This window comes from Poecilia latipinna, unplaced genomic scaffold (genome assembly GCF_001443285.1).
Source record: "Poecilia latipinna isolate Pla-1442-1.1 unplaced genomic scaffold, P_latipinna-1.0 Scaffold1822, whole genome shotgun sequence".
Taxonomy (NCBI): domain Eukaryota; kingdom Metazoa; phylum Chordata; class Actinopteri; order Cyprinodontiformes; family Poeciliidae; genus Poecilia; species Poecilia latipinna.
In genome coordinates, this window is record NW_015114438.1 from 1,084 (window position 1) to 24,421 (window position 23,338).

Consider the following 23,338-nt stretch of genomic DNA (forward strand, 5'->3'; position numbering starts at 1 on the left):
CTGTCAGTGGGAGAAAGACAGTCACCGCTCAAATGAAATGTTTTTTATTTTATGACTTCCACACTCCAGTAATATTTGTTGTTTGTCCAGATTTTTACATACACGTAAAAATGTATGTATTTACATTTTTACATACACGTAAAAATTTAAAAAAAGAGTGAAAACATTTTGTTTTCACTCTTTGACATTAAATCAGACAAAACCTCCTGTTTTAGGTTTACAAGTGGTACTTATATTAGTTAATGCCAGAGTATTTGTTCTTCAAGTCGGTTGTTTGCATACATCAGGCAAAGGAATTCAGACCTTCAGAAGTCTGATTCATTCTTGAGCTGAATTTCCAGATGTCTGAAGGTGAATCTTTTATCTTTTCAAACAATTAAATGCAAATATAACTATCATGGGAATTTACAACCACAATGGTTTTCACACACGAGACGAGTTGTACGTTGTTACAGCAATAAATTTAACTGCATGAAAGCTTGATAATTTCCATTTGTATATTTTTTTTCTTGACTCTTTCTACCAAACACTGGATGACCAAAGGCTTCAGTCTGGAGCATCTGTCTCAACTAATACATTTTTGAAGGACAATTTTGTTTACAGAGAACTCAGTTTCCATTTTATTTGCTATTTTGTTTATTTATTTTGCACATTTAAAATGTCTTCCACTTCCAGTGTTGAATATTTCTTAGAAACTAAAGTGTTTCGATCTTTAGAGAGTGCACCATTATATTTCTTGAAAATGGTCTCAAAACAATAATATTATTGTTTATCATTAATCAAAAACAGCTGACTGACCTGTTATTCTGTTAACAGATATGACTGTGTTTGTCTTTATTTTTGGGGGTTTTTTTAGGTTGCACTGGAGAAAATGGCCACAGAGCACACACGTCTAATTTACATGACAACAGGGGTTCTGCTGCAGAAGCTCGTGTTGGCCAAATCTCTCACAGAGTACTCTCACATCTTTGTAGATGAGGTATGTGGACAGATTTGCTTTTATGGATTTTCTCCTGCATCATCCTGTCCTCCAGAAATTATACCTCAAGTGTTTTTTTTTTCTTATCGTTTTTTGTTTTGTTTTGAGAAATATTATTCATGTTTTACCTGTTTAATCGTGTTTTATTGTACTGCCCTTTGTTTTTGCTGGACACCTGCTGCCTGTGTAAATGTTGAGTGTAACCTGAGGGCGAGTTTCCAGAGATTTTTTTTTGTGGGATAAAAAGACAACACAAAACTCTGGAGTGCTCAGTTCTAGTGTGCTGACAGAAAACTGCCACCATTCTCATAATATTTAAAAAATGTGATGTATAATAATGTACAGAATATGTGCTGAAGTCTTTTCTGACTTCAAGGTTCATGAGCGCAGTGAAGAGATGGACTTTCTGTTGTTGGTGTTGAGAAAACTCCTTCATTCCAACTCTCGTCATGTCAAGGTAACTAGTGCCATCAATATATATTACTGGATACGATGTCACCTATTAGCAGCTACTACTATGCATTGAGTCATACAAATAAAACCACACTGTTCTGTTGCAGGATGAGCAGGAATCTGTACCGCCCTTATTTCTTATCCGATTTTTATAAAATGTGGTTTGAATTAAAGCTGTGAAAAATTATGATTTAAAACGTAACATGCATTTTTCTTAGATATTTCTATGAGACTTTGGTTTCTGTTCTATCAAAAATGGAAGAGAGGACGGACGATACAAGTGATGTAATATTTATATTTTATGTACATTTTTACATAATTGCTGCCGTAGTTTGGTAAAAATTTAACAAACCATTTATGAAACGTTTCATCCTATTTGATGATTATGAATATCGCCACATTCATTGAACAAATGAGGAAATTAGTCCAGTTTTCATCGTTTATCAGAAGGTTCAGCGGCTGCAGTGCGTCACAACAAAGAGAAAATAATGCAGAAACACAAGTGGAGAACAACTCAGTCACTTTTATTTTATTTTCCCCCATGCTCTCTGTCAGCTTTACTCAACATGCAGACCCGTTGTCATGGCAACCGACTGACAACAGCTCCAGTAGCTGTTGTCAGTCTTGAGAAGAGATTACATTCAAGTGTATAAGGAATCAACACCAAAAAAAAAGTTTTTAGAATATATTTATCAATAAGTGGTCGCATAAACAAAACGGTGGTTGATTAGCTAATTTAAACACTTGCTCTACTGATGATCGAGCTGGGTGCTAATTAACCCTTGCTAGCTCGTTCACTTTTTTGCATCTGTCATGGTTGGGTGCAAATTTATTGCCAGTTGGCTGGACAAAGTTCATACATTTCTGTGGCTATATCAGTCTTAAATTTCATTCATAACAACCTCAAAAAGTCTTAAATTTGAGTTTATGCATAGCAGTGTGTGCCACATGATGTCCAATCCAGTGGTATACGTCAATGATTAGTGCATCCAAGACACATTTGCTTCAGCTTGTGTCTGTAACACGATGTATTTTGGGCAGATAATCCTCATGTCGGCCACCATTAACTGCAGAGAGTTCGCCGAGTACTTCGCCACGCCCATTTGGGGCAAGATGAGCCCTGCTTATGTGTATGAAGTGGAGGGCGCTCCCTTCACCATCGAAGAGTTTTACCTCGACGACCTTCAGAAACTGTATCCCTACCGGGTGAATAGATCTGAATACACGTTTTCAACACTTCTGTTCTCGTGGTTTTAGTCCAAGCTGTTAATATGTAAAGTTTGTGGGCTCAAACCAGATCGAGCCGCCGCATCCAGATGACCTGTTGATCTCACCTAAGATGTACGACCTTGCCATCAGTTTAATCCAGAGCTTTAATGAGATGGAGGGCAAAGATTTCAGGTGAGGCTTCATTATATTAAGGCTTTAGTCAACTTTTAATTGTTAATCGGAAAGTATAATTTGCATAAATGTGCCGAGTAGCAAAGTTGAGGAGGGAGGGACGCCTTTGTCAGAAAGAGGAAGCGTTTTGGTTTTCCTTCCTGGCATACATGAGATTCGCTGCATGCAAGAGAGTTTGGCCAAGCTCGCCAACCAAAGGTGAGCGAATATTACTTATTTTTATCGTTTTTACCTTGTTTTGCATAGGTAAAAACAAAAAGATGAGCAGATCAGTCTAGAGAAAGGAAATGGACGCCTCGCTGTTTTTTAAATGCGCTTCTGTGGCTCAGATTGCAGGTTTATCCTCTCCATTCATCCGTGACTCTGGAGGAGCAGAATGGTGTGTTCCTGTCCCCGGTCCCTTGGTACAGGAAGGTAAGAGCTGCTGACTTCACTCCATATGCCATCTGTGAAACTTCTGTATGGGCTATTGGGCTTTTTACATGCATTCTGCAGTAAATGCATGCAAAATGGAGAATTTATTTTGTCCATTTTTATTCAAAGCAGAGAATTGATTTCTCATTCTCAGCTCTGTCATCACTGATAGAGGAAGTTCATTGTAGTCCCTGTATTTAATAATCTCTTTACCTTCTCAGGTCATCCTTTCTACCAACATCGCTGAGAGTTCGGTGACTGTCCCAGACGTTAAATACGGTGCTTCTTATTTATTATTTATCACTAATCGTTGCTTTCTTTAGCCTAAATTGGACTAAATATAACAGATTTTTGGCTTTTTTTCCCCCCTTGTACAGTTATTGACTTCTGCCTGGCCCGTCATTTGGTGTGTGACAAAGATACTAATTACCAGTCTCTGCGTCTGACCTGGGCGTCCAAAACCAACTGCAACCAGCGCAAAGGTGAAGCAACTTCAGCTGAGGGCCGGGGCCGCTCAAAAGGAGCAATGCGCAATTTAGGATCAGTAAGAGAAAAAATTTTTTGAGAAGAAAACAAAAAACTCAGTATAGTCATGGATTCACAAACTGAAACTTTTCTTTTAGTTTGGGATTGAGGTGTTAAAGGGGACCTTTTATGCAAAATTCACATTTTGCACATTCTTACATTTCTATTTTGGTCTCTGCTGGTTATAAAAAAAAGCCCCAGTAGCTTCTGGCAATAAGTTAATGATTTTTGGTGTCTGAAAAATTAGCTGTTTCCAAAACTTCCCAATTTGTTACATCATATTGAACACTGCACTGTTAGCTAGCAACCCCAGCTGACCTGAGCCCGTTACCTAGCAACCCCAGTGGATCTCCCTGCACGTTTTACTGCTGTATGCACAGTACAATTGCTGTTGGAAAAGAAACCACTTGCTGCATTTTTGTTCATTGTACAGGAGGCTCTACTTCTGCTTTTCAAAGTTGCACAGTTGTATAATTGCATAAAGGTTAGCAGCCATTTTCACATGCCAGTGTAATTGTTGAGTTTGTGGGCTCGACCAGCAGCTGCTTATTTGGATTTAAAGTCACAAGAGGCCCTAAAACATCTCATTCTGAACAGAGCAGAATAAAATCTGATTATCTAAGGCTGATTTTCTGCAAAAAATGTAATGAAGAAATGTTTTGTATAGGCCATAGTCACCTGTAAGGAAGTTTTAATGCCAAAAGTCATGTTTAAATCACACCATCAGAGATATCTGACGTCTTCCGTTTTTGTGTTTTCAGTTGACCAGTCAGTGGAAAGAGATTTGGTTCAGTTGGACAAGCACATTATTTTTGAATTTGAGCCCCAAACAGAAAATCACAAATGTGATGCCTTTCTTTGGTGTAATTAGTGATTTTATGGGAATATTTTTGTATGTTGTGATTGCAAAATATTTGTTTAAAACTGACAGGGAGAGCAGGCCGAGTGTCAAAGGGCTTCTGCTACCGTCTCGTGACCAGAGCTTTCTGGACAAATGAAATCCCTGAATATATGATTCCAGAGATGCAGGTGAGGGCAGAGCCTTTTTTTGTTTCGCCATAAATGCTTTCTGAATCCGACTTTAACCGCCATGTCGTCCCTCCCCTTAGCTTGCTCCTCTGTCGACCATCCTGCTAAAGGTCAAGCTGCTGGACATGGGGGACCCTCGCTCCCTCCTGTCCACTGCGCTCTCGCCTCCCAACCTGTCCGACATTGTTAGGACCGTTCTCGAGCTCATAGAGGCAAGTAAAGCAGGCGCTAAACATGACGCTACCTGATTAATCAGTCATGATTGATTAATCGAAAAATCTTAGGCTGTCTATTATATTTTGCTGTACAGTTGATCTGAATTCAAAATCTAAATAAACAGAAGCTGGAAAAGATGCTTGTCAAACAAGATGGCCGCCGTGAGCGTGATGATGTCACCAACTATTGAAACCCAAGAAACAAAATCTAGATTTTCCAAAATTCAAATTCCAAAAATCTGATTAATCGATTAAAAAAAATTTTTATCAGTCACTAAAAAAATCCATTAATCGTAAATTTAAATTGTCAATTAATTTAACCAGTTTATCTATGTGTATTGATTAATCACTTGTTTGATGATTGTTTTTTTTTTATTGATTTAATCGGGTTAAAACTCCATTGTTGTAGTCATGGTGCATGACTTTTATGATGGGAGACTTAATTAGTCTCCCATCATAAAAGTTTATGGAAGTCTTACATTTAATTGTCGTTAATCTTATTCATAATAAGAATAATTCATAATCTGGTATGTCAGGAGGTGCTGTAATGTTTTCTGAAGACAGAATCAAGATTCTTTTTTGCTGTGTGGATGTTTGATTCTTCAGATGGGTGCGCTGTCCGCGAAAAGTGACGGCAAAAATCAAAGCGAGGATGGCGAGCTGACCTTCCTGGGCCGCGTTCTGGCTCACCTGCCTGTGGACCTTAACCTGGGGAAGATGATCGTTCTGGGCCACGTCTTCGGCTGCTTGGACGAGTGTCTCATCATAGGTCAGTTTGACGGTCCTGATATCAGCTGTTCAACGGCCTGTTGCTCAGGAGAAATGTTAACTCCACATTTCCCTCCATGTTTCATCTTAGCTTTTGATTTCTACACTTTTTTTGCCAGCTTTTAAAAAGTACAGATGTTTCAATAATTGGCCTCAAAATTCTTAAATGCATCTAAAGCTGAAATGATTAATCGTGATTAATCGATTATTGAAATAATCGTCAAGTAACTTAGCAGACTTACTGAAAAAAACCCAACAAATTATAAATACTAGTTAAGAGAAAACTACAAAAATAAATATACATTTACGCTAAAAACACTTTTGACTGTCAAAATGTTTTACCCAAAACTTTTATATTCAGCTGGTTCAAATTCAGTACAGAATGCTACCTTGTTGTGCTTTAGGCAATAAAATGTTTGTTTTTTTATTTAAAAAGGACTCTTTGTTTATTTGCATATTTTAATGTGTTTCTAATATTGTGGAAAAAGTGTCAAGTAATGGAATGAAAAGTCAGCAGATTTGTAATTTTTTAATCCGATAAAACTGATTAGTTAACGACGATAAACAATAATTACAGCCCCAAATACATTCAGATTTTTTTAAATTTCACTTGAGTTTGACATTTTCCACTTATTTCTTCTTCCATCTCTGTATTAACTTTTAAAACTCTGTTTCTTCTGCAACTTTATAAAAGGTTTAAAGAATAAGAGCATCTTAGCCACTTTCAATTTATAAAACCATGTTAATTTAATGCAATCAAAAAGTTGTTTCTAACTCTATACTATAGAAGTGTTAGTACTGAATTAATACTTCTGTATTTAACTTGTGAAGTTGAGTTAAAATAAGTTTTGAAAGCTATGAAATGGTTTTTGGTAGTTTGTGGAGGTTTTAAGTTCGTTACTAATCTGAAATTGTTGGAGTCGTTGTCCAATAACTTGTTAATATTACTTTCAAATCAGAAGAAACATGTTGCTAAAAACAAGACGGCTGCATGTGGTCATGCAAAAACCGGGAGAGAAATGGCTCAATTAAAAGAAATACGTTACTAGAGCTGTTAATTTTCAGCTTAAAGACAATTCTGAGCGTTTGTGCCTCCAGGGAATTGCTTTCCGTTATGCTTCTTTCTTTCTTTTATACCTTTATTCTCCTCCTCTAAAGGTTCATGATGCCGTAGAAGCTCTGTAACTTCTATAAAACAACCATGATCATGCGACTTTAAGTTTTAGAAGCTTTTTCTTTGTCCTCAGATATTTTCCAAGCACTAGAATTACGTCAGCATTTAGGAGTTAGTTTGCCTCGTATTTTTCTGATCAACTTGGTGCAACATGAAAGAAATGCAGCCTGGCTTTAAGTTCTGCGGTTTGCTCATTATTTATGTGTTTGTAATCTGTATTGGTGAGTTTTAGTGTATGTTAAATAAATGTTTCTTTATTTTCAGCTGCATCTCATTCTCTGAAGAGCTTCTTTGCCATTCCGGCCATGCAGCAGCTTGCAGGCCACAGGTGAGTCACATCATAAACGCTAAATAACTTATTCAAACAGTTTATCATAAAAAAAAAAAGATTTGGAGGTTAGCTCAGGAGGTTTGTACACAAAGTTTGGAAATGCTTGATTTGCATAATATGCTTGATGTTTAAACTACATAGTTTTGTAATAAAGCACAACCCAACATTCGATTAAAAGCCTAAATTTGTAAAATGCTAATTAATTTCTAAAACATTTTTTGTGGATTCTGACTCTGACATCACATTTGATGTGTACCTGCCATAAAAATTGAAGACCTCTCCATTCTTTGTAGGTGGGGGGAATAAATAGTAAGAAATACTTCAAACTGTGACTGGCTGATGAATGATTTCATGGCACAAAATGTTTTACTCCTCCTGTGATTTCAGGAGCAAGCTGGCTTTTTCCCGTGGCACGCCGAGTGACTCGATGGCCGTCGTCAATGCCTTCAGGGTGATTTTAAGTCGCGTGTTTCATGTGAAATCTGATGTTTTTGTTTGTGGGACTGTTTTAAAACCCTTCTTATTTTGTTAAGGCGTGGTACTCCGCCAAAAAGAAAGGACAACTGAGACACCCAAAGGTAAATAAACTTAACGACACCTGATGTACGATAACCGGAAAATTCAAGAAGCTTTGAAATTTGTGAGGAGAGATGCTGATTCCAGTTCAGCTCCTGTTTCTTTATCTACACCAGTAACACCAGAGCGTTGATTTCTCGGATGAACACGGATGTTCTTCTTTGCAGGATGAGCTGAGCTGGGGCAAAGAGAACTTCATTCAGATCAAGAGGATCAGAGAGGTGCAGACATTATGCAAAGTTTGGTCATTTAGGTTTTATTTGCATTTCAAGAAAAATGCAGTTGAAATTCACATAATTGGGAAAATCAGTTTCAAATGTTTTCAATTCAATCAATAATCAAACATTTGCACAAAAATTTTCTTTCTGGCGAAAGTTGAACCTCTTAAACTTGTGAACAGAAACGTATGCGGCGTTTTAGGAAAATTGTGGCCTGTGATTTTACAGAAATATTGATTCAAAACGTTCAAATGGCTCAACTTGTTATGAACTGTGTGACTCTGTGAGAGCATCACACAGAGTGTATGTACCAGATAACTGGACATTATCTGGAAAACAAACAAATCGTCACCCTCCTACTACTTCCTGTCCTCTTCTTCACTGGTTTTGTCGTTAGTAACATCCAGATGTGGAAACAAAAGTGTTTCCACTGCAGTTTTTCAAACTACATCCTTATTGATGCAGCTAAAAAACAATCTTGGTGAAAAAGTGTTTTTTCAAAATTGGTGTTTTTTTATTTTATTTTTTCTTTTTCCATATAATCAAAGATTCTACTAGAAAACTTGCCAAGCCCGGTGGATGGGTGCTAGTTCGTTCATTCATCCAGCAGCCTGTTGTGTTTTTGAGTTAAAAAATGTTTAAAGTTGACAGAAAAATTTAAAGTATCACTTGATAATTGTTATTTAAAGACTGGAAGATTAATACCTGAACACCAACTATAAAGTCTTAGAAAATGCAAACATTTTAAAAAAGACCTAAAATAAATAAGCAATGCTTTGACTGGTGGGGGCTCAAGTAAAGCCTGGTGGCCCGCCAGGCTTATACTACACTGGGAGAAACTCTGCATAATCCCAATTTACACAATTCTGTGATTAATGCAACGCAGCTCGTGAGACACTGGTATCATCTGCATGTAACTGTATTGTTGCAGTTAATCATTAACATACAGGTTAAATAAGATTAGTCCAAGCATTGAGCCTTGTGGGACTCCAGCTGAGTCACAAGGTAGATTGTGAATTTTCCATCTTGCTTGTTGGATGCATCATTTGCTACCCTGATGCGCCCATCGTTCTGGAAGAAGGTAAATCTGGGCTCATTAAATCACATGACCTTCTCAAATTTTGATTCTTCCTTGTAATTTGAAGCCTTTTTCCCCCATTTTGCATCGTTTATTGGTTTTCTAAAAACTACCCAGCTGTTCAGCCTCAATCTCTTGAGTTTTTATCACTTGTAAAGTAGAAACTTGCTGACTTTCACTACTGAACGTGACTTCTACTTTGGTTACATTTAAGCGATGACCGATCACATTGATTCTCTTTTTCCAGTTTCTAATAATGCCTTGGATAGTTCTCAAACAAATTTAAGTAGTTTTCGTGTTATTCTGACATTTTTTGCATGAAAGATGCCAATAATTGGACCCTGCTGAAGCACATATTTTCCAGAGGATAAGTTTTATGAAATGGGAAGCTCATGCCGATTTGCTTTCAGTGCATGTCTTTTGGACAGGCAGCGTATTTACTCCGTTCTCCAGGTTGCAGAGTTGTACGAGGACCTGAAGAAACGCGTGTCCCAGTTCAACATGCACGTCCTGGAAGACTCTCCGTCCCCAGACAACACGAGCATAAACAGGCAGAAGTTCATCCTGCAGGTCAGCCTTCGCTGGAGGATTTCTGTGATTCTGTGCACAACAGATGAGCTGTTGACGTATTTCTGTACCTCTATCTTTAATGTTGTGCTTTAGATCGTCATCGCCGGCGCCTTCTACCCAAACTACTTCTTCCAGCAGGAGATCGATGAACGGCAGGCCTGCAAAGAGCTGAACGGCTTCAACCCTCGAACGACAGTCATGGTATCAATGTTTATGTCAGAGTTACGACACCCGGGAATCGGATTTGATTTTGCTGGTTGATTCTAAGAAAAATGTCTGCAGTTACTGAGTAAAACGTGATTCAACTGGTGTATTTTGTTTCTTAAAGGGGCAGAATTATGTAAAATTGACTTTTATTGAGCTTTAAATCATGTTATAATGTTATTCCTTCGTCAAAAACATCCCTGGAGTGTTGCTTTGATTCTTTCATGCATGTTTGAGAAATCATTTAATCTCCATGGCAACCATTCATCTCTGAAAAACGCCTGGGTGGGCTTAGCCCCTCCTTCGAGCTGCAGCTCCTCCTCAGAGCTGCAATAGAGCAGTGCTCCCCCACTCAGCTCCTTCAGACTAGCCAGCAGCAATTAGCAAACTCCTGGTGGAACTGCTGAGCTACGTTTCAGTAAAACGCTGGTAAGAACGTTGCTAAAGGGTTAACAGAGGAGCCATGTTGTGATGACTTCCTGAAGGTGGAGCTTCAGAAAGAGCAGGAGTTTCTTAAAGAGACAGAGGCCCAATTTCAAGACATTAAGTTATGTAGTGACATTTCTTTTAATTCATATTTGATATATGCATTTTTATTATAACAACTGAAGGTAACATAGTTACTTGATTATGTTACACAAAACTATCGCTTTAATAATTTTGAGAATAACTTACTGTGACTTTATTGTTTGAGTTTTGATTGGTGGTTGTCCTGTAGGTGAGGAACCTCCCTCCATACAGCTTCCTCTATTACAAGCAGCTGCAGTCTTTGTTCCGGCTGTGTGGACAGGTGAAAACTGTCTCCTTCGACTGCTCCAGGTACAAACATCACTGGGGTTTTTCCTTCATGTGAAGTTTTGTTGCTACGATTATCAGTGTCCTGTTTGTGTGTCATCAGAGCTTACGTGGAGTTCCACCGGACCTCCAACGATTCGGGCGTGCTGCCGGAGGTGACGCTCGCCCTGCAGATGGCCCATAAGAGCTTTAAAATGGAGCTGCAGACCTATCCTTCTGAACAGATCGAGTTCTGCACCGGGAGGAGATCATTAGCTCACCTGAAATTTTCACGGTACAGCTCAGTTGTCATGCTGCCACGTTTTGACCCCAACGTGTGCGACTTAACCTCCAGAAAGTAGCAATGCAATCTGTAGTTGGTTGTCTACTGGGCTGCGTTCACACTGCAGCCTGAAGTGATCCAATTCAGATTTTTTTGTCAAATCCAATTTTTTTATTTATTTATTTTTGCCGTCACTGTTCACATTTCCAAATATATATGACCAGTATGTGATCTGCAGCGTGAACTGCAAACGGCCAGAAGATGCCCCGCATGCGCAGTAGAGGGGGCAATAACGTCACACATAGAGCGTGTGCTCCGTGTTTGCAGAAGTAAACATGGATGCTAACGGTGGAGTAGAGCTTACGATCTTAGCGAGCAGAGCCAGCAAATTAACAATTTAATCCTCATTACCGTCTGCCATGGTTGTTTTTCTCCCTGTAGTGACGTTGGTCGAGTGTCGATGCCGTTCAGGACCTGACCGTTAGGATTCAGGTCCCTTTTAAACGATCGGATATCCAAGAGGCCTGAGTCGCATTCGATAAAAACCCGATCTGTTGTTGGGACTGTCATAAAAAGATCAGACAGGTGGCATTACTGCAGTGTGAACGCAGCCTTGGGTTAAAATTAGTTTGAATCGATTCGTAACATTTCCTTAGCCTTCCTGTTAGTGTTGTAGTTTGGCCGCCATCCAGCAGAGGGCACCGCTGGTCATCCTTAGGTTGAGCCGTTGAAACAGAAACAAAGATGGCTGCCGTACCAGCACAGGAAAGAGGAACGGTGCAGACAGAGTCCGGTGTGGGATGAAAACGCCCTTCATGCGGTTCTGTTTTAAACACTCGTCAGGCTCCTGAAGTCACCGCCTTCATTCAGCTGAGCTGCATGACGGATCCGTCTGTTCCAGCGTTAAATGTTCATTAGAACTTAGTTTGTTGATCTTAGCGAGTGTGTTCTTGCATTATTGCCTGAATATTACTTGAAAATTGTCTCAAAACAGTAATATTATCATTTATCTCAATAATTTCATGATAATTTGTTATTGTGACGGGCCTGCATGTGGCGTCATGTCAGTTCGGTCCATTGTGGGAGTTTGGACCCAAGCATCAGATCAGAGTCAGGACGGGTTTTTTCTTTCCCTAAATCTGGCATGTTTGTGCAGAATGTTTGTAACTTGTTTGTGTTTCATGGACAGGTTGACGGCTGACATCCAGAGCCAGTCTCTCTCCCTGATGGACTCGGTCTGCGCCAAGCTCGACCCCGACCGGCTGCCGCCCAACCGCCTGTTTGTGGTGAACATCACGGAGGTCGGTCCTCTCCCAACAGCTTCACAAACCAAAATAATAAGAGGTGCTAGCAGAAATCTAGATGCTTTTCTCCTAAAGTGAAGCAGAAGTGTGTTTTTTTGGGGGTAATTTCATTGCAGGTGATCGATGTGGGACATTTCTGGGGGTTCCCAGCGGATGAAGCCAGCTTGGGAAAGCAGCGGCGTCTGACGGCGGAGATCAACAAATGTACTTTGTCTCCTGTGACGGTGTCGCTTTACCCCAACCTGCTGTGCCTGGCGCCGTACTCGGAGACCAACGAGGAGAGTCTGTACTACCGGGCCAAGATCCTGCACATGCGAGGGAACACGGTGGAGGTGAAATCAGGATCAGTGTTGTAGTTTTTTCTTCCTCAGACTTTTCTCTTGTGATGCTTTATGCCACAGATCGGTGGTGGTCTAACCTTTTGCCCCTTGGAGGAAATATGGCAAATTTAAACTACTTGCAGACACAAAACTTATTATAAAAGTTTTAGGTTCACCTAGTCAAAATAATTGTATTAAAATGTAATTAATTATTAGTCCACAAAATAATAAACAGATCAGTTGACGCTGTATTGATGTTAAGTCAAGCATAAGGGCTCATTTTTATCTACAGATGCATCTTTTTGTTTTCTTATGACCTTTTTATCCAACTAATTCATTAGTACCGTATTTTTCGGACTATAAGCCACTACTTTTCTCCCACACTTTGAACCATGCAGCCCGGTGCGGCTTTTCTGAGGATTTCTCTTCCACCACTAGGGGGCGCTTTAGCAGGAAGTGAATCATTGGAAGTCAAACTTGGAAATCAAAGAAGAAAGTGCGGATTTTCATTGAGAACAAGCACATGCTAGCAGCAGGCACCACGGAGAAATTTCTTCTAACTCATATGATGCAGCTTCTAAGTTGAGGCCGTCGATTTGGCAGTACAGAGAGCCGCTGATCGTAAACTCAGCATGAACGAAACCATGGCTGGAGACGCAGGGCTGCGTCCTTAATAGCAGATTTATTCAGTGAAAAACCGAGAGCGGCAGAGATACCAGCGGCTTGTATATGTATGTTTCCATTTTCTTTTAAAAAAGAAAACGTTGTAGATGCGGCTTGTAGTGAGGTGCGCTCTGTAGTCTGCAAAGTGCTGTAATCAGATTAACTGATAACTAATAAGACTGTTGGTTGCTGCTCTATATTGAACTGATATTTTGAAGCTGCATTCAGATGCTGAGTTTCCTCAGGAACGTTTTTCCTTCATTTTTCAGGTTTTCTTCCTGGACTTTGGCAACACAGCCTTGGTTTCCAGCAGCAGCCTCAGGGAGCTTCCCTCCGACCTGCTGGCTCAGCCCTTCCAGGTTCGCTTCTCATCCTTAACCCTCCATGAAGCTTAAAGTGGCTGCGACGCCACATCGCTGCTTCTCTTTCAGGCCCATGAGTTCCAGGTTGCTGGGATGTGGCCGTCAGCCCAGTCCATCATACTGGGAAACAAGTGGAGCAGCCGCGCCCGGGACTGTTTCGTCACCATGGTGAAGCATCAGTCGGTCATCGTGTCGCTCTACTCCATCCTGTACGGCGTCATGCGCGTGGAGCTGCTGCTCAGCAGGGAGTCGAAGAGCACCAGCGTGGTGGACATACTGGTGGAGGAGGGCCACGCCGTGAAGGCGGAGGAGAACGTCGATTCCCAGGTGCAGTCGGGGCTCACAGCCGTCCGGATCGATTATCCTGATCAGTTATCAGATTTAAAATGGATCAGGTCTTCTGCTTCTGGTTCTGCTCTGCATCAGAACCAGAACCAAACCTGGTGAAGCAGCATTCAGCTTCTATCCACCACAGATCTGGAACAAAGAGACACCGAGTTACTTTAAATCCAGACTTAAAACCCACCTGGTTATAGAGTTTCTTTTGAAACGTAATCGATGAAAAATCAATCAACATTCTGACTTGTATGTAATGATGGCACCTGACAAAATGTTTAAATTATCCACTGAGTTCTACATCTTTGTATTTTTATGTTTTTATCATGTAAAGCTCTTTAAAATGCCTTTTGCTGAAATGTTCTGTACTAATTGACTAGAATCGTCAGATTTTAAATTGAGCTGCTCTAGTATTTTTTATATTTTTTATACTGATGGCAGATTACCGACGTTTAAAAAATCTGACCTGCTGATTCAGATTTTGGCTGTACCAAGAATCTGCCGAGTTGGCAACATTCTCACTTTTTTTCCCACATTGACCTTTCAGTCAGATTTTGAGGAAAGTTTTACAGACTTTAACTTTTATGTGGATAGAAAGATGAAACTGTTTCCTGTCTGTTTCAGCAAAGCCATGAAGACTTGCTGTCGATGTACGACGACCTGGACAAAGGAATCTACGGCCCCAGCTCTGTGAACCGGTCCTGGAGAGCCCGCAAGGAAGAGGACGAGGAGACCATCAACATTCTGCTCACTCAGCTGTCCAGCACCCCGAAGTCCTGCTCCAAAACAAACGTAAGACGGTTTGGTTGTCCGGAAGCTGCAACACAAACTAATGAGCTCAAGAAACGTGAAATCACTTTAAGTCCCCAGTGAAATGAGAAACACGACTATGATTACAGATCGTACGATTAATCGTGAGGAAACGATTAATCGATTGCTAAATTAGTTAACGATTATTTCAGTGATCGACTGGAGTATACAAGCTCAAAAATGACTAATTACAGAAACATGCTGAGAGCAGTAAAATAGCCAAAACTGTACAAAAATATTTACATTTTGCATTTAAGATAGAAAAAATCTGTTCTTCCCACAACTCAAGTGGAATAGTTTTAATGTAAAAATGTAGTTGCCTCTTTTTCTAATTTTGTGTAAAAAACTTGAATGAAAATTTTTGTTGATTAACAGAATAATCAATAACTAAAATAATTGTTAGTTCCAGCTCTACACACTGCATTTGGAAACTTCACAGCTATGTTTGTTTATTTTTTTGTTGAAAACACAGATGTAACAACTCTGAAAAATTTAGTAGTTTTAGTTTGGAAAAAGACAGAATTGCTTCAGTTACACATGTTGTCCACTAGGTGGCAGCATTTCAACGTCTGTGTGATAAATCTTTTCTTCTGATGATTCAGGTTAATCTGGTCGGACCTTCGAGTTCCTACCAGACAAACTTCTACAGTTTGAGCAGGAAAACCCACTACAGGTAAGAACCGTGTGCTGGAAGTAAAGCCAAGTTTCCTGACGTTTGCTGAAGAGCGGCGTGTCGTCCTGCAGGACCGTTTCCATAGAGAAAAACAGCATCAACAGCGTGATTCTGAATGAAAACCCGCATTTCAAGCATCAGAGGATGATGGTGGCCGGGATCGTGGCCATCAACACTTCAGGTTCGGAGTAAAAACATAATATTAAAGATTAAACTGCATCACCATGTTTTCATGCACAGGGTCATAATCTCAATTCGGTGTTTTCAAGGTTTTTAAAGTGCTTGATTTATGTATAAAAACCTTGAAGGTACTTGACGTTAAAATTCAATCTAACGTTTAATTTGAATTTGAAAACGTCATTTACAGTTGAAACTGGATATTTCCATACAATAAAGACTTATTTTCTTACTGTCTGAAGTTAAATTAGACTAAACTTTTCTTGTTTCAGGTGAGTGAGAACAACCTAAATTATTTATATTTGCTAAATGCCAGAAAACGTAGCGAGAACATTTTTTTTAGAGAATTTTTAAAACTGTGTATATTGTGTTAATGCATTTAGATTGTTTCAATGTAATTAATATTTATTATTCCTAATTACTTGCCTGTGACAGTTAAATAAATATTGTCTTATATTTTCCATTAAATGTTATTGAAGTTGGGGATTTATTTTGTTAAATTAGTGTTTTGTTCTCAGACCTTTCAGATGTAAAGGGTGAGACATTTCAAAACATAAAATTTCGTATATTTTAGTTTATTTTGTTCCTGCTGTAGGATGTGGGAAACTATCACAATACATTGTTAATAGCAGTAATAAAAGCTAACATGTAATAGTGAATTAAAACTGTCATTTTTTTAGTTAATTTGTTTAGCTCGGTGCAGTTAAAAAAACTTAAGTTAAAAATGCTTCAGTAGTGCATGGACGTCACAGTGGGAAAATTATGAACCATTTGTCTATTGATGAAAAGGTAAAACTCATCATCTCTGTGGATGAAGGCGATAAATCGGTGTTTTGCTGCCAGGTACCCACATCTTGCTGAAAGACACGTCCATCCTGCCCGACATCCCTGGACTGCCTGGCCTGGTGATGATGCTCTTCACTCCCGCCATGGAGTTACGGTTCGTCCTCCCCTCCACGCTGCTGCAGCTAAATATGCAACCGGCCTCAGTGAGGATGACTGCCCAGCCGTTTTAACCTTTGTGCAGCACAAACGAAGAGCGGAGCTACTACACCGGGGCGCTCTGCGGCCTGGGCTTCAACAGCCTGACGAAGGAGCCCATCCTGCCTGAGAACGACATCGAGCTGGCCTTCGACGTCAAGTTTGATGTCATGGACATCATTGAGGTAACGACTGTCACCAGTCATAACAGGAAAAATGCTAATAAAAAGGTATTTCAGTAATAATTTGTTAGAGCTGAAATGATTAATCATGATTAATTGATTATTCAAGTAATCGTCAACTAAGTTAGTGATGGATTAGTTTGATTAGTTTCAGCTATTGATTTGTTCTAAATTCTATGTAAAATGTTAAGTTTCCACACTTTAAATGTTTAATGTTGACACAAAGCGTCTGGTTTTGATTTAGTTTGTCAGTTTAAAGTTTTTCACATTTGAATTTCATAACCCCAGTTTAAGTAATGAACCATTTAAACAGCACGTTCAGCTCTTAGCCTGTGAAAACCTGTTACAAACTGGTGCCACTTGTGTGACGTGAAAAAGTTTTTCTGTAGCTCCAACTTTGATACTGCTGAAAAACAAACATGTTACGGAAAACGTTTGTTTTCTGGGAAACTAGCCTATTTCCATAAATTTATTTTCATAATTCTAATTTGCACAGTTTTGTGGTAAATGTAAATGCAGCCATTGCCTTTTTCGTTCTCTCACTGACTGTTTTCTTTCAGATCAACGCTCTGCGGATGGCCATCAACAGCCTGCTGTGCAACGGGCCCAGCAGCACTCTGCACCTGACCCCTGAGAGGATCTGCCAGCTGCAGGACGACTGCCGGGACGGCCTGACCAGGTCCGACACTCACCAGCACAGAAAACGGTGACGCTCCAACAGAACCAGTAACACGGGTTCTGTTTATTCTGCAGACTGTTCATACGGTCTCCTCCAAGAGAAGCTGTCGCTCCAACAAACCACGAGAACTACGGAAAGTGGGACCAGGTACAGCACAGATGAGGCTGCAACCAACGACGATTTTAGCTATCGATTCAATTTACTCAATTAATTATTCTGATGATTAATCAATTATTCTGGTGATTAATCAATTATTCTGGTGATTAATCGATTAGGTTGACATTTAATTGCTTGTTCTGACACTTAATGAATTATTCCAAAAGTCGATTGTTTTTCTGATTAATTGATCATTTTGACGAATAATTGATTATTCTGCTGATTAATTGATTATTCTGGCACTAAATCAATTGTTCTGACAATCGATTAATCGGATAAAATAAAATGGTATTTTACTGATCTTTCATTTATAAAAATACATTAAAATATGTCCTTTAACAATTGATTCAGAATTGATTCATAATTGTTTCAGCAGTGCTGCAGCTGCTGCTGCAGCTGCGGCTCTGATCCGTTGTCTTAAAGCTTGTCCTTGACCTGCAGGTCGACCCGTCTCTCAGAATGGACATTGCAGAGCGAGGAAGTGGCCAGGCCCGAGGCGTTCTCTTCCAGCTCCATTCTCCTATTTTGCTCAACCGTTAAACAAACTGATACAGATAATAATGAACATCTGGTTAAGCTGAAAACTTAATATTTTTACGTTTAAATAAGACTTTTAGTGGCTCCGTATTTTATTTCCTGTTTCCCTCAAAGAGCTGTTTTAAGTTGATGCCGATTTTGTTGCAGTAAAAATAGTTGTTTGCAACAGATGAGTCTGTCAGTCTTTATTTCAGACCAGCTCATTGTGACCCCTGACTCGAGTTAAATACGTCTATGCAGCACTCTGCTGTGTCAGTGCCAGAATCCAGAGCTTTGTATTTATAGCTCACCAAACCAAGACTCAACATGAGAGCTTCTCCAGAGACGCCTTTAAGCTGGTAGGAAGAACCAGTGAGGTGGATGAGGAGGTGTTACATCAAGGTACATTTATTTTCATTATTCCTGTAATTAAATACATACTGTAAGTGCAAATAGTTAAGAGTCCAGGGTCTAAAGAACTACAGAGTATAGCTGAACGAAATACAAAGTTGGACAGTTATTCAAACAAGCTTAATATCACCTTGTCTTCATACTTGTACAACAGTACCTAACGTGAGCGCGTGTGTTGTTCCTTATGATTATTACAAAGAGCAAAACCCCTACGATTACCACATCTAACACGCATATCGTAAATTATCTTGTGCTTGGAAACACCGAAAGGAAATTATTATTATTTATATATTATATTGACATACTGAGAAAAGCCCCGACTGCTAACTCAGAGACATGAAGCAGTATTTAACACTGGCAGCGGAGGAAGTCTGTGGGCTTTCAGCCTCTTGGGGCCAAACCATTACAAGTCGTGGTTAAACACTGCAAAGCAAAAATGTAGCGTGATTTCAAAACTGCACAAAAGATATCAAATATTATTTACCCAAGGCTCGACTTCATGCACTTCATAATAAGCAACACAAACAGGTTCTTTTTTTGTCTTTGAGTTGTGTAGTTGTCTACCTAGAAGCAGGATTATACACGTACTGTGACTGTGTGTTAGTGTTGGACTGCTATAGACAGGTGAAGGCTTCTCCACTGGATGCTTTGGAGAACACCAAGATGACAAAGCACTATGCTCCACAGATGATGATCGGGCCCGTCAGCCGGGAGCCCGACTCGGAGCTGGACTGGACCGTCAGCTTCAAGGTGACACGGACAGGATTACTCCTCCTTCCTCTTGGCCCCGGGGATCTTCGCCTGGATCCTGGACAGAGAGATGTGGTGCATCGTTTTCAGGAAAAGCTTGAGGTAAGATTTTATTTTAACGAGTAAAATCTCATAAATACTCAAAGTTTGGTTAAGACGGTGAATGAAGTTGGACTGGTGCTAATTTTTGTCTGTAAAATTAAGTTTGGAGATTCTAGTAAGTATCTAATTTGATTTTGGGTGTTTTCATGCCTGATGGTTCACTTGGGAACCAAAGTTGAAACATTTGTTAAATTTTCAGCTGCTGCTGGTTCATTTTCACTCTGCACTGAGTCAAACGAACCAAACCTGTTCACCTCCTCGCCTGTGGGGGCGCTGCGCTGAGAACCACTGAAGGAAACGACATCAAAATCTCTGAAGAATACACCAAGGACAACTTCTTTCATCACTAAATATAAATAAAACTGTCAGATTTTTAGCAGTGGCAGCATTTCTTTTTTGTCTTTGGTAAAAGACCAGGAGCTGTTTCTCCTGCTAGCGCAGAACTCATATGTATGTTTCGACATTACCCAGAATGCCTTGCGAATGCGTAAACAAACTCTGATGAAGACCAAAAAAGTGAACTCTGGTCTTCCTACAAACTAAGTGAATTCTGGTGCTTCAAAAGCAGGAAGTGCGCTACAGCCCAGGGAATTCTGGGAAATGCATCCAAAACAAACAGGCTAGTTTAACGTTAGAGGGAGAAATGCTTCGTGTTCTTTTACCAAAGACACAAGAGAAATCCTACAACCGCAGAATTCTGATGCCACTCCATTTTTGTTTACATTTTGTGGAGAAGGAAGTTGAACTAGGTGACTTCTCTGGAAGTCTTTGTTGTTTCCTGCAGTGATTCTTGGTGCAGCACCACCACAGGCGAGGAGGGGAACAGGTTTTCTGAAGGTTTGGTTCGTTTGACACAGTTCAGTGTGAAAGCGAAATGCACCAACTTAAAATGCAACAAATGTTACAACTTTAGTTCCCAATCAAGATGAATCTTCCTGACTATCAGGTGTGAAAACACTCTTAATCCCATGAAGCATGTAAACAATTTAGCATTTCAAATATTAAAACAAAGAACGATGATCCTGAAGTTCTTGTTGCAAAGGAGTAAAACCTTATTTTAATCTGAACAAAAAGTTCTTCTCCAACCTCATTTCAGTCCCGTTTAAAGCTTAACAAAGCAACATGGTCATAAGTAAATAAAATTCGGCTTCGCATTTACTCACTTCCCCACCACAGAGTTGACCTGGGTCCGTATTAGTCCCACGTATTGATCAATCTGTGCCTGTAAACAAACAGACCTTTTACAAGGCTGCACAAGTTTTTCCAAACCGGGAACGAACCGAGATTTTTCTGCTCTTACCTGATGTTTTTCATAAACCACAGGCAAAGTGAACATGGACACCACAGCTGCAGAGGAACACAGTTAATAAAGCCCATCAGATCTCACTCAAACTGAGAAGTTAGAAGAAACTCTTTAAAGAGTGATACACTTTTTTTTTAATCATAAACGGATGTAAACCAACAGCAAAAACTGGATTTAAAAAAAAAAAAAAAAAAAAAAACTTAACGTCTTGCTTATGGTTCAAGCAGAGATTCAGAACTTTTTTTTATCCAAAACTCGACTTTCTGGTGTTGTCAGCCTTTCATGTTTCAAGAAAAATATAAAAATAGTAACAAAATTAACATTTAAACTTATATGTCCATCCTTTAAAACACATTTATATAAAATTATGTCCTTAAAATGTCTTAAAATAAAACATGTCAGTTGGTCTTCAGTATATTATTCCCATCTCTTAAATTTTCTCTCGACATGAATATTGTATATTCAATGTTATATTTTACTTTTCTGTCAGGCAGAATAATCTTTATTACGTTGTGAATTGAGGCTACCGCTAACTAGCTGCTAATACACCGCTGCTAGCTCTTTAGCTTTTTTGCGTCTATCAGGGATAAATACAAGTTTACTTCCAGTTGGCTGAATGACGCTCAAACATTTTTCTGTGACTATATCGGTCTTAAGTTTTATTCATAACGGTATTGAAAAGTCTTAAATTTGAGTCAGTGAAACCTGCAGGAACTTTATGGCAAATAAGAAACGAGGAAGGAAAGATTGAGTGGAAGGAAGAAAAACACAATGAGGAAGAGAAGAGAGGAAACTGGGAAGAATGAGGGTAGGATGGAAGGACTTGAGAAAAAAGGAAGGATTGAAGGTCATGACAAGAGGAACAAGGATGAAAGGACAAAGGAATGATGTAGGGAAATGAAAGGATACAAGTAAGGAAGCACACAAGGAGGGAAGGAAGGACAAATAATGCAGATCATTAAAGGAAGGAGTGCTGGAAGAAGGAAAGGAAGGATGGAAATAAAACGAACCTGAGAGAAAAAAGTGATGCAACCAGGCAAAAAGGAAGTGAAGAAGGATGCAAGGACAGAATAAAGGATACAAGGAGAGGAGGTGTTAATTCTTTATCCGATTAATCAGCAAAACAATCGATTTACCAATTAATCGTCAGAAGAGTCAACAGCTCAATCGATTAATGGTTAGAATAATCGATTACTAAAATAATCGTTATTTGCAGCCCTACACAGAAGTAAAGACGCAACATTTAGACAGTCGGATAGAGAATAAAGTCTAGAAATCTGCTTTCTTTTTCCAGACTTATCCAAACCTGGATATACCTCAAACTAATCCCATAATATCCCAAACTGCTCAGTAGATCAGTTTAAATGTTGCAGTAAATCACCTGTTGAAGGAACTATCATCATTTTCCCTGTATAATGTCAATAGAGGCATGAGAGAGAAAGCTGGTTTTAGAGCGGATTTTATCCTGATTAATCTAAAGTGAGTGTAATTTTTAAGTTTTTAAGTCATTTGTTTGGTTTAAGTGGCTTAAACCAAACAAATGACAGTGAAAGACATCGTCATGTGAGTCACCATCAGTGCATCAGATCTTACCTAGGATGAGCAGCGTCAGGCCGTTGAAGAGTGCACCCACGTAGGTCAGCAGCCACATCAGAACTGCAAACTAAACACAAACACCTTCAGGCAAACATTTCATCTCAGCACCAATAAAATAAAAAGCAATGACGGCGTTCAAACCTTCAAAGAATCCACCAGATCCTGAACGAGGAACAGCCTGCGGAGCTCCTTCATGCAGGTGTTGCTGTACAGGAGGATCTTATCAGCGTATTTACTGATCTGGTCCTGTGACATCGCGATCTCCATCTCCAGATAAGCCCTGGAAACAAAATCATAAAATATCTTTTTAGCCTCTGTGGAGTCAAAACGACAACTAGGCCGGCGATCTGTCCCCTCACTTGAAGGGATGCCCCTCATCGGTCTTCTGCACAGCCTGCAGCACCGACTTGTAGATCCTGAAGCTGATGGTGGCGGAGAGCGCCGCTAGAGCCAGGTAGGCGCCGACACTGACCACGCTGAACTGGGTCAGGGAGAACAGGAGCAGCAGGACGCTGCTGAACACGGCGCCGGACTGCTTCACGTTCCTCCAGTAGAGGAGGTCGATTGCTGAGGAGGAAGCACAAATTAAAGAGGTCAGTCAGGATCCACAACCACAAATTCCCAGGAATGAGCCTGTTAAACGGGCGGGCTCCGCTGTGAGCTGCAGAGATCATATTTGGGTCAAACCACTGGAAGCCATTGATAGCCCAGCATCCTCAGGGAGCTGCAGCTTAACCCAGCTTCAACAAGATGGTGCAAAGGTTTCATTCATTTCTACACCTAACAGGGTGTCCACGGTTCCCTAAAAAGCCTCAAATTCATTACATGACCTATTGTGCTTCCTTGGACAGGTCCTGATGGGTCTATGGGCGATACAAAAGACGTTCAATACATTTTCTGACGATGAGATTTTAGTCTGGCCGGTTCGGCCTATTCTGAGCTGTTTTAGGGCGTCTTGTCTCTTTAAATCTAAATAAGCTGCAACTGGCCACGCCCACCAACTCGACACTTACACTCACGTGTGA

At 39.9% G+C, this 23,338-nt stretch overlaps 2 protein-coding genes across 4 annotated transcripts in view; one reads left to right on the forward strand and one right to left on the reverse strand.

Annotated features, from left to right (window-relative positions):
- Nucleotides 1–849: 849 nt before the first annotated feature.
- On the forward strand, nucleotides 850–18,342 carry tdrd9 (tudor domain containing 9). Its single transcript, XM_015014518.1, has 31 exons — nucleotides 850–979; nucleotides 1,356–1,436; nucleotides 2,474–2,638; nucleotides 2,730–2,833; nucleotides 2,915–3,031; nucleotides 3,163–3,247; nucleotides 3,469–3,526; nucleotides 3,625–3,729; nucleotides 4,704–4,801; nucleotides 4,882–5,013; nucleotides 5,623–5,785; nucleotides 7,223–7,286; nucleotides 7,677–7,740; nucleotides 7,823–7,867; nucleotides 8,033–8,086; nucleotides 9,615–9,731; nucleotides 9,825–9,932; nucleotides 10,654–10,754; nucleotides 10,834–11,004; nucleotides 12,182–12,293; nucleotides 12,413–12,628; nucleotides 13,549–13,638; nucleotides 13,711–13,968; nucleotides 14,602–14,769; nucleotides 15,390–15,460; nucleotides 15,532–15,641; nucleotides 16,481–16,577; nucleotides 16,665–16,803; nucleotides 17,361–17,479; nucleotides 17,554–17,626; nucleotides 18,077–18,342. The coding sequence occupies exons 1-31, from the start codon at nucleotides 872–874 to the stop codon at nucleotides 18,173–18,175; spliced, it is 3,492 nt and encodes a 1,163-aa protein (XP_014870004.1). The 5' UTR covers nucleotides 850–871; the 3' UTR covers nucleotides 18,176–18,342.
- A 199-nt stretch (nucleotides 18,343–18,541) lies between these two features.
- The window catches only part of rtn1a (reticulon 1a), a 38,608-nt gene continuing 33,811 nt past the window's right edge, over nucleotides 18,542–23,338 (reverse strand). For all 3 annotated transcript variants that reach the window (XM_015014519.1, XM_015014520.1, XM_015014521.1), the window contains 6 exons: nucleotides 22,673–22,880; nucleotides 22,455–22,593; nucleotides 22,311–22,380; nucleotides 20,715–20,761; nucleotides 20,578–20,636; nucleotides 18,542–19,370 (listed from right to left, as the gene is read on the reverse strand). In XM_015014519.1, coding sequence (XP_014870005.1) covers nucleotides 19,328–19,370; nucleotides 20,578–20,636; nucleotides 20,715–20,761; nucleotides 22,311–22,380; nucleotides 22,455–22,593; nucleotides 22,673–22,880 — 566 coding nt within the window. In that variant the 3' untranslated portion in view covers nucleotides 18,542–19,327. The remainder of the gene's footprint in view (nucleotides 19,371–20,577; nucleotides 20,637–20,714; nucleotides 20,762–22,310; nucleotides 22,381–22,454; nucleotides 22,594–22,672; nucleotides 22,881–23,338) is intronic.